Raw genomic sequence first — 14,465 nt, 5'->3', positions numbered from 1 at the left:
GGTGTCCGACAAGCAAATAAGGGTCCAAAAAGCTTTACTTCATCCAGACCATTAGGGTAAGCTTCACAACAGTTGCACTGACAAGGAGCGGTCAGAAATTCCAACTAGAGTCAGGAGAAGACTCAGCATGAGGGAGATGACTCCTTATGTCACTTGGATCTTGAGTGAAAGCAGAGAATACCAGAAAGAGGTCTAATTGTGTTTTATTGATTATGCAAAGGTGTTCAACTGCACGGAACATAACACATTGTGAATAACATTGAGAAGAATGGGGATTCCTAAAAACTTCCTGTGCTCATGTGAAACCTGTACATGAACCAAGAGAGTCTTTCAGATGAAACAAGGAAATGGTGCAGGTTGAAAATCAGGAAACTCTGAAGTCAGGATGTGTCCTTTCACCATACTTACTCAATCTGTATGATGAGCAAGTAATCGTGAAACTGGACTGCATAAAGAATGTGGTATCATAACTAGGCCAATGGACAATATCATGACAAACAGAGAAGATTGAAATTGTCAAGAATTCCATTTTGAATGGATCCACAATAAATGCCCATGGGAGTAGCAGTCAAAAAATCAAATGAAGTATTATGTTGGGGACATCTGCTATGTAAGTCCTCTTTAGAATGTTGAAGAGCAAGGATGTCACTTTGAGGATTAAGGTGTACATGATCCAAGCCATGGTATTTTCAATAGCCTTATATACATATGAAATTTGAACAATGAATAAGGAAAATTTAAAAATAATGGATACATTTGAATTATTTTGGTGAGAAATAATGAAATTGCCATGAACTACCAGAAGAACAATTCTCTTTTGATTGATGTACAAGTTCTGCATGTATACAATCAAGTGTTCTGGAAATCTCATTCTTCTCAAGGCAGTAATGCAAACATAACAAGAGCAGACTGCATGATTTAAAACAGGAAAGATGTACATAAAATTATATTCTTTCACCATACTTATTCAATCTGCATGCTGAGTAAATAATTAAAGTAGCTGGACTATATGAAGAACAATGTGGCATCTGGATCGTAGGAAGGCTTAGTAACAACCTGAGATATGCAGGTGACACAACCTTGCTTGCTGAAAGTGAGGGCTTGGAGAGCATTTGCCGGTGAAGATAAAAGTTTAGTGGTCCTATTAGTGTCCTTCCATATGGATTACAGCTCAATGTGAAGAAGACCAAAATCCTCACAGCTGAACCAATAGGTACACTGTGTACCAACAATATACCAAAGACCACATCACCATTCGTCTATCAGTTGGTTGTACAATGGTGGCTTGCAGTGTTGTATTAATGCTGTAAACTATGTCACTGGTAGAAAAGGTTGAAGTTGTTAAGGATTTTGTCTTTCTTAGATCCACAATCAATTTTCAGGGAAGCAGCAGTCAAGAGATCAAAAGATGAGTTGCATTAGGTAAATCTGAAGCACATGACCTCTTTAAAGTATTGAAAAGAAAGGATGTTGCTTTGAGAAGTAACATGCACCTGACCCAAGCTATAGTCTTTTCCATTGTGTCATATGCATGCAAAAATTGACCACTGAATGAGGAAAACCAAAGAAGAATCGATGCATTTGAATTGTGTGATGGGAAAAATATTGAGAGTACCATAGACTGCTAAAAGGATAATCAAATCTGTCTTGGAAGAAGTGTGGTCCTTAGAGGCAAGGATGGCCTTAGAGGCAAGGATGGCAAGGCTTAAGTCTTGCATACTTGCAACATATTGCCAGGAGAGACCAGTCCCTGGAGAAGGACATCATCTTTGGTAAAGTGAAGAGGCAGCAAAAAAGAGGATGGCCCTCAGGGGGATGGACTGACACAGTGACGGCAATGGTGGACTCCAACCTAACAACGATTGTGAGGAAGCTGCAGGGTAGCACAGTGGTTCATTCTATTATACAAAGCGTCACTATGAATCATTGTTGCTGTTAGGTGCTATTGAGTCAGGTCTGACCCAGACGCATGGTCCCTACTTCACAATTGTTCTTTTGCCTGAGCCCATTAACGCAGCCATCAACAGCCGACTTAAGTAAAATTTTACTGAAGATCATCAACAGTAGTTGCAGCAGTACATTGACATGGACTGTCAGAAGAAGAGTCTGGATTCAGAAGAGGACATGAAACAGGGATATCATTGCTGATGTCAAACGGATCTTCGCTCAAAGCAGAGAATACCAGAAAGATGTTTACTTGGGTGTCATTGATTATGCAAAGACATACATCTGTGTGGACCATAATGAACTAAGGAAAATTTTGAGAAGAATGGGAATTCCCTAACACTCCATTGTGCTCATTAGGAACTTGTACATGGATCAAGAAATCCGGCTAGCAGGGATATTAACAGAACAAGGAAATACTGCATGATTTAAAATCAGGACAGGCGTACATCAGTATCGTCTCCTCTCACTAAAAGTTGGAACTGGGTTAATGGCACTTAAAACAACTACTATAATGGACACGGGAATCAGATAAGGTATGTCAGATGTACAGAAGACTACATCCCCATTTGTCTATCCTTCGGTTGTACTGCGGTGGCTTGTGGGTGGTCATAATGCTGGAAGTTATGCCACTGGCATTCCAAATGCCAGCAGGGTTACATGAAGCGAACAGGTTTAAATTGCGCTTACAGACTAAAAAACTACAAAGAAGGAAATGGCTGTCCACTTTGGAGGAAATCGCCACTGAAAATCGCATGTGTAGAATGAAAACATTGTCCGAGACCGAAGTAGACCATGGTCAGAGAGTGCCTGAGGACGGGCTCCTTGGGTCAGAAGGCGTTCGAAAGAGGACTGAAGAACAGAGAGGAGCAAGGTGAGGTGAAGAGAGCGAAGCCTACGGGAGTCAAGCTTTGGGATCTTCATTTGTGGATGGGGATCAACTCAAAATGGCAAGAAACAGCTGCAAACATCAATTAATAATTGGAAGTTGGGATGTACAGAAACATACTACCACGTCTAATACCCATGGAGTGGCTTATGTATTTAAACCACTGATTGTTCAGTTAGCAAAAGAGTGTTTTAACCACCGCACCATCAGATCTCCTCATTTTATCATGCTGTTATTAGGTGCTTTTGAGTCAGTACCAATTCAGAGACTCTTTGAGAAACAGAAAGAAACACAGTTACTGCACATCCCCATCCATTATTGTAACCACTGAACACATCTCACTGAGGGGGTCTTCCTCTGTTTCAATGACATTTCCTTGGTTACAAGCAGAGTTTTCTTTCCCAAGGACTGTGTAATTCCAAGACACCATGATAGGAACCAGGCACATTTACTTTCTTTATTGGATAAAAATCCTTTGTACTCTTTGTTCTGACACTCTGTTGAGAGAATTTTGAGTTTATATTTCCCAATATAAACAATATATTTCCCAATATAAATTGTTGAAAACAATTGCAAATTGTTTTCTCTCTCAATAAAATCCTTTATTTTAAGCAGACACTGTGACTATGATCGATAGCATTACTTAAAGTCAGAAATGGGACCTGATTCAGGCTCAGAACCCACAGAGAACTTAGGGTTCTCTATCTCCCCAAACCTCTGTGAGAGTCAACCAGGTAATTCCTCTAAGACAGAGCTCCACAATCAGTTATACCTCTGAATTTTACTGAAGATTCTATCTTCATTCATTTTTTTAACTTTCATCCACTTGTAGGTTCCAGTCAAGGTTTTCCACTTGCACTTTGTTTGAACTCCAACTTCTGATGCACAACTTGACGACATGACGTCAGAGTAAGGAATCTCAGAGTACCTACTTACTTGGATTCTGAGAAGCCCCAATTTAGACTATTCCTTTTTTTTCTTTTTCATTAAGCTCACATTTGTTAAATTTGGGGACAAATGGGTAATGCTAAATATAACAATGACAAGTTCTCTCTGAAAATCTTAACTGTGAAGAAGCTCAAAAGAATTTGGTCCTTGTTATATTGGCTTCTGCCAAGGAAGCAGGCCAGACTCAGCTTTTCCTTATCTGTTTACTGCTTCTCCGGAGCGGACTGTCAAAGCACACTTCAACAAGCCTGTGGGCACTCTCCTCCTTCGTTCCCATTACTCTCACCGCATACTCTCAGAAAGAGCATCATTCAGCTGGCCACTGAAAATCATAGAAGAAGGTATTAAATGACGCAAACTTTATAATCAGCAAACTAGCGTTTGAGGGGTCTTGTTATTGTCTTGTGCTCATTAAATATTGATTTTATAAATATCAACTAATCAAAATCTACTTGTAGGTTTCTGTATCCTCTATATTTCAGTTCTGTGAAAATTGCTTTTTTATTGTAGGAGTTTGTGAATACTTATAAGGACTGTCCAATGCTGATTGCTTCATGCCTTCAACAATTTTTTAACTTTACTTTTTAAACAAAACATTCGGTTTTCATCATACATGAACAAATATTTTGGTTCTGTAACTTGTCCATATTTTTACCAATGGTCTGCCCTTACTAGAGACAGCTTAGAAAATCAGCAACCACCCGTGGAATCTGTTAATCTCACTAAATTCCAATTTTGCATCATCAATTAAAAACAGAAAGGCCCCAGAATGACACAAACAAAGAGGATTTTTAAAAAATTCAGACTTGGAATCTTCAAAGTAGCAGGACAGCAGCATCAATTCCTCAGAAGAATTAAACAAGTAATGTATGTGCTCAAAATGCCAAGGTCCTGCCATGATAATTTCAGCCACTCTTTTGACTCCATTTCCGCTTTACCTTTCTGTTTCACTTACTACAGTACTAACACCTTGCCTGAACTCTCTTTCTACCCTGAAGAAAAAAGAAAAGGAAGATAAGCCATCACATGAAATTATTTTAAAATATGTCTCATGGACACAGGAAATTTACCTAATCACACTAGTATAAAGTTTGTCTCTTGGAACGGTACCCAACTACCGACCATTGCAAAGGCCATGCGGACATTTTTTAACTTACAGAGGAATTCAAAATTCCTAAAAATGCTTATCAGCATTGGTTTCCGATCCTATATCAGCTAGCCCTTATGCTAACTGGAGCATGAGAAACCCCGTCATGGTTATAACATGCTAGTTGAAAACTCCTAACCTCCTACAAGTGGCATAGGCTCTCACATATGCAGGCAGGACTGTCCCTGCGGGTTTCTAAGGGGAATAGCTCCTGCCTTACAGGAGCAGAGTCTAATAGTTCACCTGTGCAGGAGGTTTTCAACTGCTGACCTGGCGATTAGCAGCCCAATTTCTAAGTCACTACACCACCAAGGCGCCTGCTAATCCAGAGACTCACATTGACAGGTCCCTGGAGACAAAGTTATGGTTTTTACCTATGATGGCCATACATTTACAGAGAACCTACTTGAATTGTTAATGAAGAACTCTGCAAATGTATTCTTGCAACTGAGGCAACCCAATTAGCAACTAATCCCTTTAACCTGCAAAGCTCCCTGTCCTAAAGTACTGAAGCTACAACAAATAGTTGGAGTCACCAATAAAATGAGCGCATGATTTCATTCCCAGCCTGCACCATTAGAAATGATTGACAGTTTGCCATGTTTCATTTTGGTTCCAGATGCCCCTATTGATCTGTTGGACGGGCTAATTTATTCAAATGAAATTTCCATATACAATTTAATGGGAAGGGAGAAGCATTTTTAAGCCTGCAAGAAATTAATTATCAAAAAATTTCAGAATTAAATGAAGATGAAATATTTTGTCATATGTAGCCTCTACCTTTCCTTACTGAAAACCTCACCTTACTTGAATCTTCCCCTGAGGGAACACTTCCTTATAGGTCAACTCACTTTCTAATTATAGTGCAAGGCTTATCTACGAACCAAAGAATATGCAGCTAAACTCATCTAAACCTTTACCAAAGAGTCCCAAATACCCTCTTAAATAAGAAACTAGAGATTGCATTTTCTACTTTTTTTTCTATAGGCCTCACTTTTTATTAGCATATGTAAGAGCACCCATTCTAACAATTACAAAACCTAACAGAGGTCCGAGGTTGTTCAAGACTTGTATGCAACTAATTGAATAGTTATTCCTAGATTTCCAACAATTCCATATCCTCATTTATTACTTTCTAGTGTTCCACCTGAAGCTACTTATTTCTTGGTTGTAGATTTTTGCAGTACTTTCTTTTGTATTCCTACCCACCTTAATTGTTGATACATATTTACATTCACTTTGGAAGGTCGACATTTTAGTTGAACTATAGTGCCTCAGAAATTAACAATAATCCCCCACATATCGTTGTTGTTGTTGTGCTTAGGGGTGTCAAGTTGTTGCTAAAGCATAGTGACCATGTGTACAAAGAAGGCCACACTTCCTGGTCCTATGCCATTTTCTTTTTCAAATGTTCCGTCCTGCGTTACTGTTTTCCCTTTCTTTTGTGTTTTTGAAAATCTTTAAGCCTTAATTATTTGGTTTTGTTTTTCATGAACTATTGGCATCCTTGCTATGAGGACTCTTCATTGATTTTGAAGCATTAATAAGCCCTGGCATTTCTACTATAATGCCTTAAAACGAAGTCTGTCCTCTTGTCCAAGATCGGTAAGCTCTCAGAAACACACATTACACAGCGACTGTTTGCTCTAATGGTCTGAAAGAGTCAAAGGTTCTGAACTGAGTTTGATGGTCTTAGTTGTGTGTATGTTTGATCTCTTCTAGTTTTTACTCAACAGTGTTTCCCAATCCATAAATTGTTTTTGACCCTCTATAACATAGTTTACTTTTCCTTTAAGCTATGACAGTACAAATGTCTTCTATTACATATATAAAGCATATATATTATATATCTTCTATTACACATTTACATATAGCCTCTATTACATATGTATATGATAGAAAATCTTTGTACTAGAATTTATTGTAGAAGATATTTAATATATACCTTATAATTTAAGAGTGATTTTTTGTTAGTCGGTAAATCTTAACATATTGGTACATTACCTTGAAGGCTCTTGTAAGCAATCAAAAACAATGCTATTTTGCTGGTAAGATTTGAGGTTCATAACTACAAATGATCCTACTGACAAAAAGACTTGCCCTATAATTATCCACTTGGGCTGAGTTCATATACTCAAAGCAAAACCTCACTCGTTGCTCAGGATTTAAGAAGAGATTGCCAACAAGAAATTGAAACAAGAAATAACAGTATGGTTGGGGCCACATGCAGGTAGGTCCAAGTAGATATTTTTACCTTTTAGTTAGCAGTTTTCATTATTAACTGCCTGCATTTTTATAAACCTAAGCTCCTCAGCTCAGCATTAATAGAAAGTTGCCAAGAATCAGTTGTAGACAAAAACAATTCAATATTTATGAATTGTTAGTTTTCTATAAATATAGACAGTTGCAGATGAGTTTCCCATAAGTCATTAAAATTTGAAAAAGGATCAAAGCTAGAATAATATTAATAATTCCTCACATTTCTGTAATGTTTTACATAACACTATTAATAATATATAACATTTATTGAACACTTAGCAAATGGCAGGCACTTTACATGTAATTATCATAAGTAATTCAACTCAGTTCAGCAAGTAATTCACTTAAGGCCTACTGTGTGATAGGTGAATAATAAACAGATTCTGGCTTCAAAATCTCTTATTTTATTGTACTCCCTCAATTAATGTTAATTGAATGAGTAAATTATAGGATAGATAAACAATTGAATTAGTTTAAATGCCAGTGTGTGAAAATAGAAATAGAACAGACTCCTTCCCGGCTTTCTATCATCTTGAAACAATAACAGCCTCTCTCAGCCTAATTTCCTCATCTATAATGTAGTAGTATGTAAAATCTACCTTGAAAAGTTGTTTTGATGCTTAGTAACAGTTAATATAAAACACATGGCATAGGTTCTCAGTAAATGGAAGTGGTTATCATCAATCAATATCTTCATCCTCATCTCATCATCATTGGGATTATTAAATAACCCAATCAACTCCTCTTCTTCTCACCCTAACCATGGTCCACACATCCACACAGGAAATTCACAAACTAGCAATACAAAACAGCACAGAGATCATGCAAAACAAGGAAAAACTATCTAACTTTAGTTCCCAATATTTCTACTCCAGATTAATTCACAACATATAAATTAGGAAAATTTTTAAAAGAATAAACATTAATATGTTTCTAAAGATACCATGATAAAAGGCAAACAGGATAAGAAACAGCAAATAACACATTGAATCATCCCTCAAAATATGGAGTTGGTCTGTCAAGAATGGGACCATGTAATCTATCACAACACTCCCCGAGAACAACACCTAGAGTATAGAGAGTGATCAGGAGAATCTCATCTTATTCTTGTCAGTTCAAATGAGGCTCAGCAGTAGCCAAATAGTAGATATACTTGTGACCTGGGTCAAATTTTCCAACTCCAAAGGCATCCCATTCCAAGGATCACTTACCATTTTGGTCTGCTGGTAGATTTCACCATAGGGGCCATTCCATCCCTATAAAGACTCTTTGTCTTGCTGAAGTTAACAATGTTGAAAATTATCCTCTGAAAAAGAAAGAAGAGAAAAATCATCAAAAGAATGTATTATGCAAGTTTCCACGCCTTATAATTAAAACAGTAAACAAATAAACAGGATTAAAAGGCATCATATGGTTGTAATGACCAACTGTACAGTGAGAAAAAAATGCCACCTTTGGAATGGAATGTGCTAGTCCACTTAATCATAGAGGCTAAGAATTCAGACTCTGGAATCGGGAAAGCTGAATGTCAATACAAACTCGAACACTCTCAAGCACTGTGACCTTCCAAACTATTAAGTCTCTTGCCTTGGTCCTCATTTAATAATATAGGAATAACAAGAGTATCTACACTTCATAGAAATCTGACTCTAATAAATTAATTTGTATATGTGCAGAATGTTTTTATTACTTATGACCTCTCTCTCCAGGTTGACTTAGAATTTGCAGGGGAATGAATTATGTTATCACTTGGGTCCACCATCAGTCTATCAGTTTGTTGTACTGTGGTATCTTGCATATTGCTATGTCACCAGTGGAACATGGAAGCGTTATCACCAGCATCTCAAACATAAGCAGGATCACCCCAGGTGAACAGGTTTCAGGAGCGCTCCCCGAACAGATCCTAAGGAAAGAAGCAGCTACCTGCTCCTGAAGGAACAAGCCATTGAAAACCTTATGAACAGCAGTGGAACACTGTCAGAAAGGAAGACGGGGCCCTCAGGCTAGAAGTCACTCAAAATACTACTGGGGAAAAGATGCCTAACCAACGTAGAAGTGACTATAATGATGTGGATGGAGGGAAGATTTCAGGATCTTGATTTGCTATTGGATCATGACTCAAAATGAAAAACAAAAGCAAAACACAGATGTAAATATCTATTAATAATCAGAATGTAGAATGTATGCACTATGAATCTAGAAAATTGGAAGCCTTAAAAATGAAATAAAATGCATAAAGATTGATATCCTAGGCATTAGTAAGATGAAATAAATTGGGATTGCTAGTTTGAATAAGACAGTCATAGGGTTTAATATGTCAAGAATGAAAATTTTAAAAGGACTGATGTCACATTCATTCTCAAAAATAACACTTTGAGATCTACCTTGAAGTACAGTACTGTCTGTGATAGGATAATATCTATACACCTACAAGGAAATTAAGTTAATGCAACTATTATTCAAGTTTAGTGATGAAGAAATTGAAGAATTCTACCAATATCTTTAGTCTGAAAATGATCAAACAGGCACTCAAGATGCACTGATAATCATTGGAGCTTGGAATGTGAAAACTGGGGGAAAAAGAAGGAATAGTAATAGCAAAATATAGTCTGGGTGTTAGAAATGAAGCTGTACATTGCATGATTAAATTTTTCAAGGCAAACTTATTCATTGAAAATTGTTTTTTAAACAGTATAAGTGGTGTCTGTAGGCATAGACATTACCAGATGTAATAGGCAGGAATAAAATTGACTATATCTATGTAAAGAGTCAGTAGAGAAACAATATTATCCACCAAAATGAGGCCAGGGTCTGACTCCGGAACAGTCTATTAACTGCTCATATGTAAATTCAGGTTGAAATTGAAGAATATTAAAATAAGTCCATATGGGTCAAAATGTGATTATGCATGTAACCCACTTGAATTTATAGAACATCTCAATAATAAATTTGACAGATTGAACAGAAATGGCAAAAGAATGTGAGATGATATCAAAAGTATCAAAAAAATGAAGAAACAAAAGGTTGTTAAAAAAGATAAGAAATAAGAGATCAAAAGAAATATCAAAAGACACTCTTAAACTTGCTCCTGAGCATAGAGTAGATAGAGAAAATGGAAGAAATAACGAAGGACAAGAGCTGAATGAAAAATGTCAAAGAAGAGTTCTTCGAGAAAAACAAAGTAAAATATCATAATGAATTGTGCAAAAACCTGGAATTAGTACACCAGAACATAAATAAGATGCTTAGCACATGCTAAGGCGAGTGAACTGAAGAAAAAAATTCAAGCCTGGAGTTGAAATATTGAAGGAATCTATGGGGAAAGTAGTGTACAATGAACGACGCATCAGAAGAAGAGGAAAGGAATAGATAGGCTCACTACAAAAATAACTGGTTAACACACAACCATTTAAAGAACTAGCATACGAGCAAGTACTGAAGGAAGAAGCACAACTCCAGGAGTGGGCAATTTCCTACTCCTGCCAATTACTTCTCCCAAGGTCTCAGCTACTAACTGATTTCATAAAATCAATATTTAGGGGGCAAATGGCTTCCAAATTGCATAGGACTTAAACCCTATGCTTTATTCTATTTCACTTGTCAGACCCATCTCCAATATATGGGGAAAACATAATGGATCTAGGTCATTGCTAAATGCTAGGCGAAGGCTAATTAAAAAATGCTGCACATATAAGATCCTCTGGAGGATAAAAAAGAAAGTGAAACATTCGATCTCTGAGATTTTATTACATGTAAGGATTTTTCTAGGTATTTTAAACAATGCTTATTTAACATTTCGATCCATAAACAGGAACCCTGGTAGTGGAGTGATTACCCACTGGGCTGTGATACTGCTAGTTGGCCGTTTGAAACCAGCAGCAGCTCCTCAGGAGAAAGACTAGGCTTTCCTCTCCTGAAAAAAGGTACAGTTCCAGAAACCCACAGGGGGTTGCTATGAGTCCACATTGATTTTATGGCAGTGGATTTGGGTTTTGTATTTTTTTTTTTTTGTCTTTAAGCAAAGATAATTTATTTTGGCCCAAATTTAAGCAACAGAAAATTAAAGTCAATAAAAACGAAGTGGCATAATAAAAAAAAAATCTCTGAGTGATTCAGTGGTAGAGCCAGCACACGAGTGTTTAGAGAGAACATGACTCTATGGCACAGCAAAAGTGTCCTGGTGGCATGGTAGGTTATGTGCTGGACTGCTAACCACCAGGCAATCCTCCGGAGCAAGATGAGGTGTTCTATGCCAGTTAAGATTTATAATCTTGGAAAACCTTAGGGGTAGGTTTACTGTCTTACTGTATTATTATGATGAAGTTCTCTGTTACAGATGAGGGCAGGCTGCATTGTATACCCTACTTTACTGGAGAGTTTGGCCTAAGTCAACTCTTTCGTTTTCCCTGGGAATATGGTCAGCTTAAACGCATCTCCATCAAAGACACCCTTTTTGGTAAAAACGAGAAGACCCATTTTGATTTCTTTGAACAACAACAAAACTAGAGAAAATAGCAACTATAAGGCAATAGCAATAATGATAATAACATAGTCACCATGTACGTTCTACAGTGTACAGTCTACAGGGTAGAACTGCCCCTGACAGGTTCTGAGAGTGTAACTTTTTACCAGAGTAGAAAGCCCATCTTTCTCCTGTGGAACGGTTGTTGTTTCAAACTGGAGATCTTGTGATTGGAATCCAACATATCACCACGATGTCACCAGAACTCCCTCCTCAGTGTGAAGAAGCCCAAGACCCAAATCCCTGCAACTGGTCCAATAAGTAACATCATGCTAAATGGAGAGAAGATTGAAGTTGTCAAGGATTTCATCTTGCTTGGATCCACAACCAATGCTCATGGAAGAAGCAGTCAGGAAATCAAATGATGCATTCCATCAGGTAAATCTCCCGTACAAGACCTCATTAAGTATTAAAAAGCAAAAAGGTTACTTTAAAGACCCAACACACAGTATTTCCAATCACATCCTATGCATGTGAGAGTTGAAAATTGAGAAAGGAAAACCAAAGAAAAAACGCTGCATTGGAACTATGGCGTTGGCAAATATTTTAAGCACAGTGAATTGCCAAAAGAACAAAGAGCTGTCTCAGACTAAGCACATATAGAATGAGCCTCCAAGTCTCGGATGACAAGATTTTGGACATGCTATAGATAAGACCAGTGCCTGGAGAAGGACATCATGCTTGGTAAAGTGGAGAGACAGCAAAAAAGAGGAAGACCCCCATTGAGACGGAGTGGCTCAATGGGCGAAAGCAAGTGCTCACATGAGAACATTTGTGAAGACGGTGCACATCTGAACGGTGTTTTGTTCTGCGGTAGCTGTGAGTCAGAACCGACTCAAGGGCACCTCGCTGCATTATTCATGAACAGTAAGGAAAAAATTAAATAAAAACACCAACTTAATTCAACATTAAAGTTACACACACACGAACACAGCATATGTAAGGTAGTAGAAATCTGAGGCTTAGAGGAGGACAAGGGCAGGATGGCATACTGGTTGTACACTCCACCCAATATTTCTACAACAGGAAACCTGAAAACGGAGTCAGACATACATATGGTAATCCTGAAATTCTGAGAATCAAGTAAACAGATAAAGAACGGGATTAAGCACCATTTGTTAGGAGCGAACCAAAACAATGACGTAGGAAAGGGACGCGGTGGGTCCCACTCTATATCTAACCATTAGAGGCACAGAGCTGCACACACAGTAAAGGAGAGTCCAACTTCGGAGACTGTCTGTTTGGATAGAGCAGTGGTTCTCCACCTTCCTCGTGCCGCTACCCTTTCATACACTTCATGTTGTGGTGACCCCCAACCATAACATTATTTTTGCTGCTGCTTCATAACTGTAATTTTGCTACTGTTATGAATCAGGCGATTCCTATGAAAGGGTCATTCGACCCCCAAAGGGGTCGCGACCCACAGGTTGAGAACTGCTGGGAGAGAGCCAGTGTGCGCAGATCCCGAGTGAAACAAAGAAAGGAGAATACCAACTAGATCTGGGAGAGGACTTTGCAGCAGACAAAATTACTAGTGACACAGCAACTGCGGGGAGAAGAGGAAGCCAGTGGATGGCGATAAAATAACTAATAGAACATCATAGATATATGGGTGAGGGCTTACATGAATAGGTCGATCTATGGGGTAGGAGTGGAGATGCTATATATACTCTGGGGTCCTCTTCCCCCTTGATTGAGTCTGGGTATGAACTGGATAATAGACTGTGTAGGCGCAGAACTGTGCTAGGTCCATGCCAATAATCTGAAAATGGAGAAGCCTTTTACATTTGTTTCCCTCCTGCTTTTCCCAACATACATGTTGGTGATTAAAGATGAGGCTCTTTCTGGTCCCCACTTACCTGGTGGCTAGGGACAGCATCCTGTCACACCATACTCACCTTGTCCATTCAATGTACCATTGGCCACCCACTATACCTATTACCAGACAACCTTGTGTGATTGACGAATCCATTTTCAACATGGCAACATCAACACGGCACATGACTCACCCATGTGCACTTGTTCTCTTAGCTAGTAGGACAAACAATATTGCTGAAAACTCCTTTTCATCTAGTCTGCAGTTATTCTTTATGACCAGCAAATGCAGACCATTTCCCACACTCAATAGGGGAATAGGCAAAGTAGCATGCTAACACTATATCACAGTATAATAACTCAGTACCAATACATAATAAACAGAATAGCATGCTAGCACTATATCACAGTATAATAACTCAATACCAATACATAATCAACAGAATACATAACACAACTCCAAAATGTCTCCAAGACATTAAGTCAAATAAAGGAACTGAATTAGGTGGTGAAAGGACGTGACCAAAATAAAGAAACTGAAAATAGGAATACAAAAGCTTTATAAAAGATATATAGCACCTTCCACAAGCTCAAGGATACCACAAACAGAATTAAGGAAAACACAGTTAGTACCATACAAAAAGTTCAGAACACACTAAAAGAGCAAAAGAAAACAAAACAAAAGAATAATTACAAACCACACAAAAACATGAATTATAAATCAAGAATATTGACAGTAAAATGTCAAAAAGAAGCAACATATTGAGAAATTAAGAATAGAACCAAAGCAATTACAAAACATATCAGTTAATTAGAAAGCAAAGCCCTTGACAATAATTTGTCAGGGGGAAATCCAAAACGAACTAAGAGTGAATAAAAATAAAGGTAACCTAAGAACTATGTGTCACACTATCAAAAGGAATATTTTATATATGATTGAA

At 37.8% G+C, this 14,465-nt stretch overlaps 1 protein-coding gene across 1 annotated transcript in view; it reads right to left on the bottom strand.

Moving 5' to 3' along the window:
* AGBL4 (AGBL carboxypeptidase 4) overlaps window positions 1-14,465 on the bottom strand; it is a 1,691,367-nt gene that overhangs the window by 948,513 nt on the left and 728,389 nt on the right. The window contains exon 4 of the mRNA XM_013003864.3: window positions 8,399-8,493. Coding sequence (XP_012859318.1) covers window positions 8,399-8,493 — 95 coding nt within the window. The remainder of the gene's footprint in view (window positions 1-8,398; window positions 8,494-14,465) is intronic.

This window comes from Echinops telfairi, unplaced genomic scaffold (genome assembly GCF_000313985.2).
Source record: "Echinops telfairi isolate 266 unplaced genomic scaffold, ASM31398v2 ScPeMD7_443;HRSCAF=831, whole genome shotgun sequence".
Taxonomy (NCBI): Eukaryota; Metazoa; Chordata; class Mammalia; order Afrosoricida; family Tenrecidae; genus Echinops; species Echinops telfairi.
This window is presented reverse-complemented; position numbering and strand designations above follow the sequence as displayed.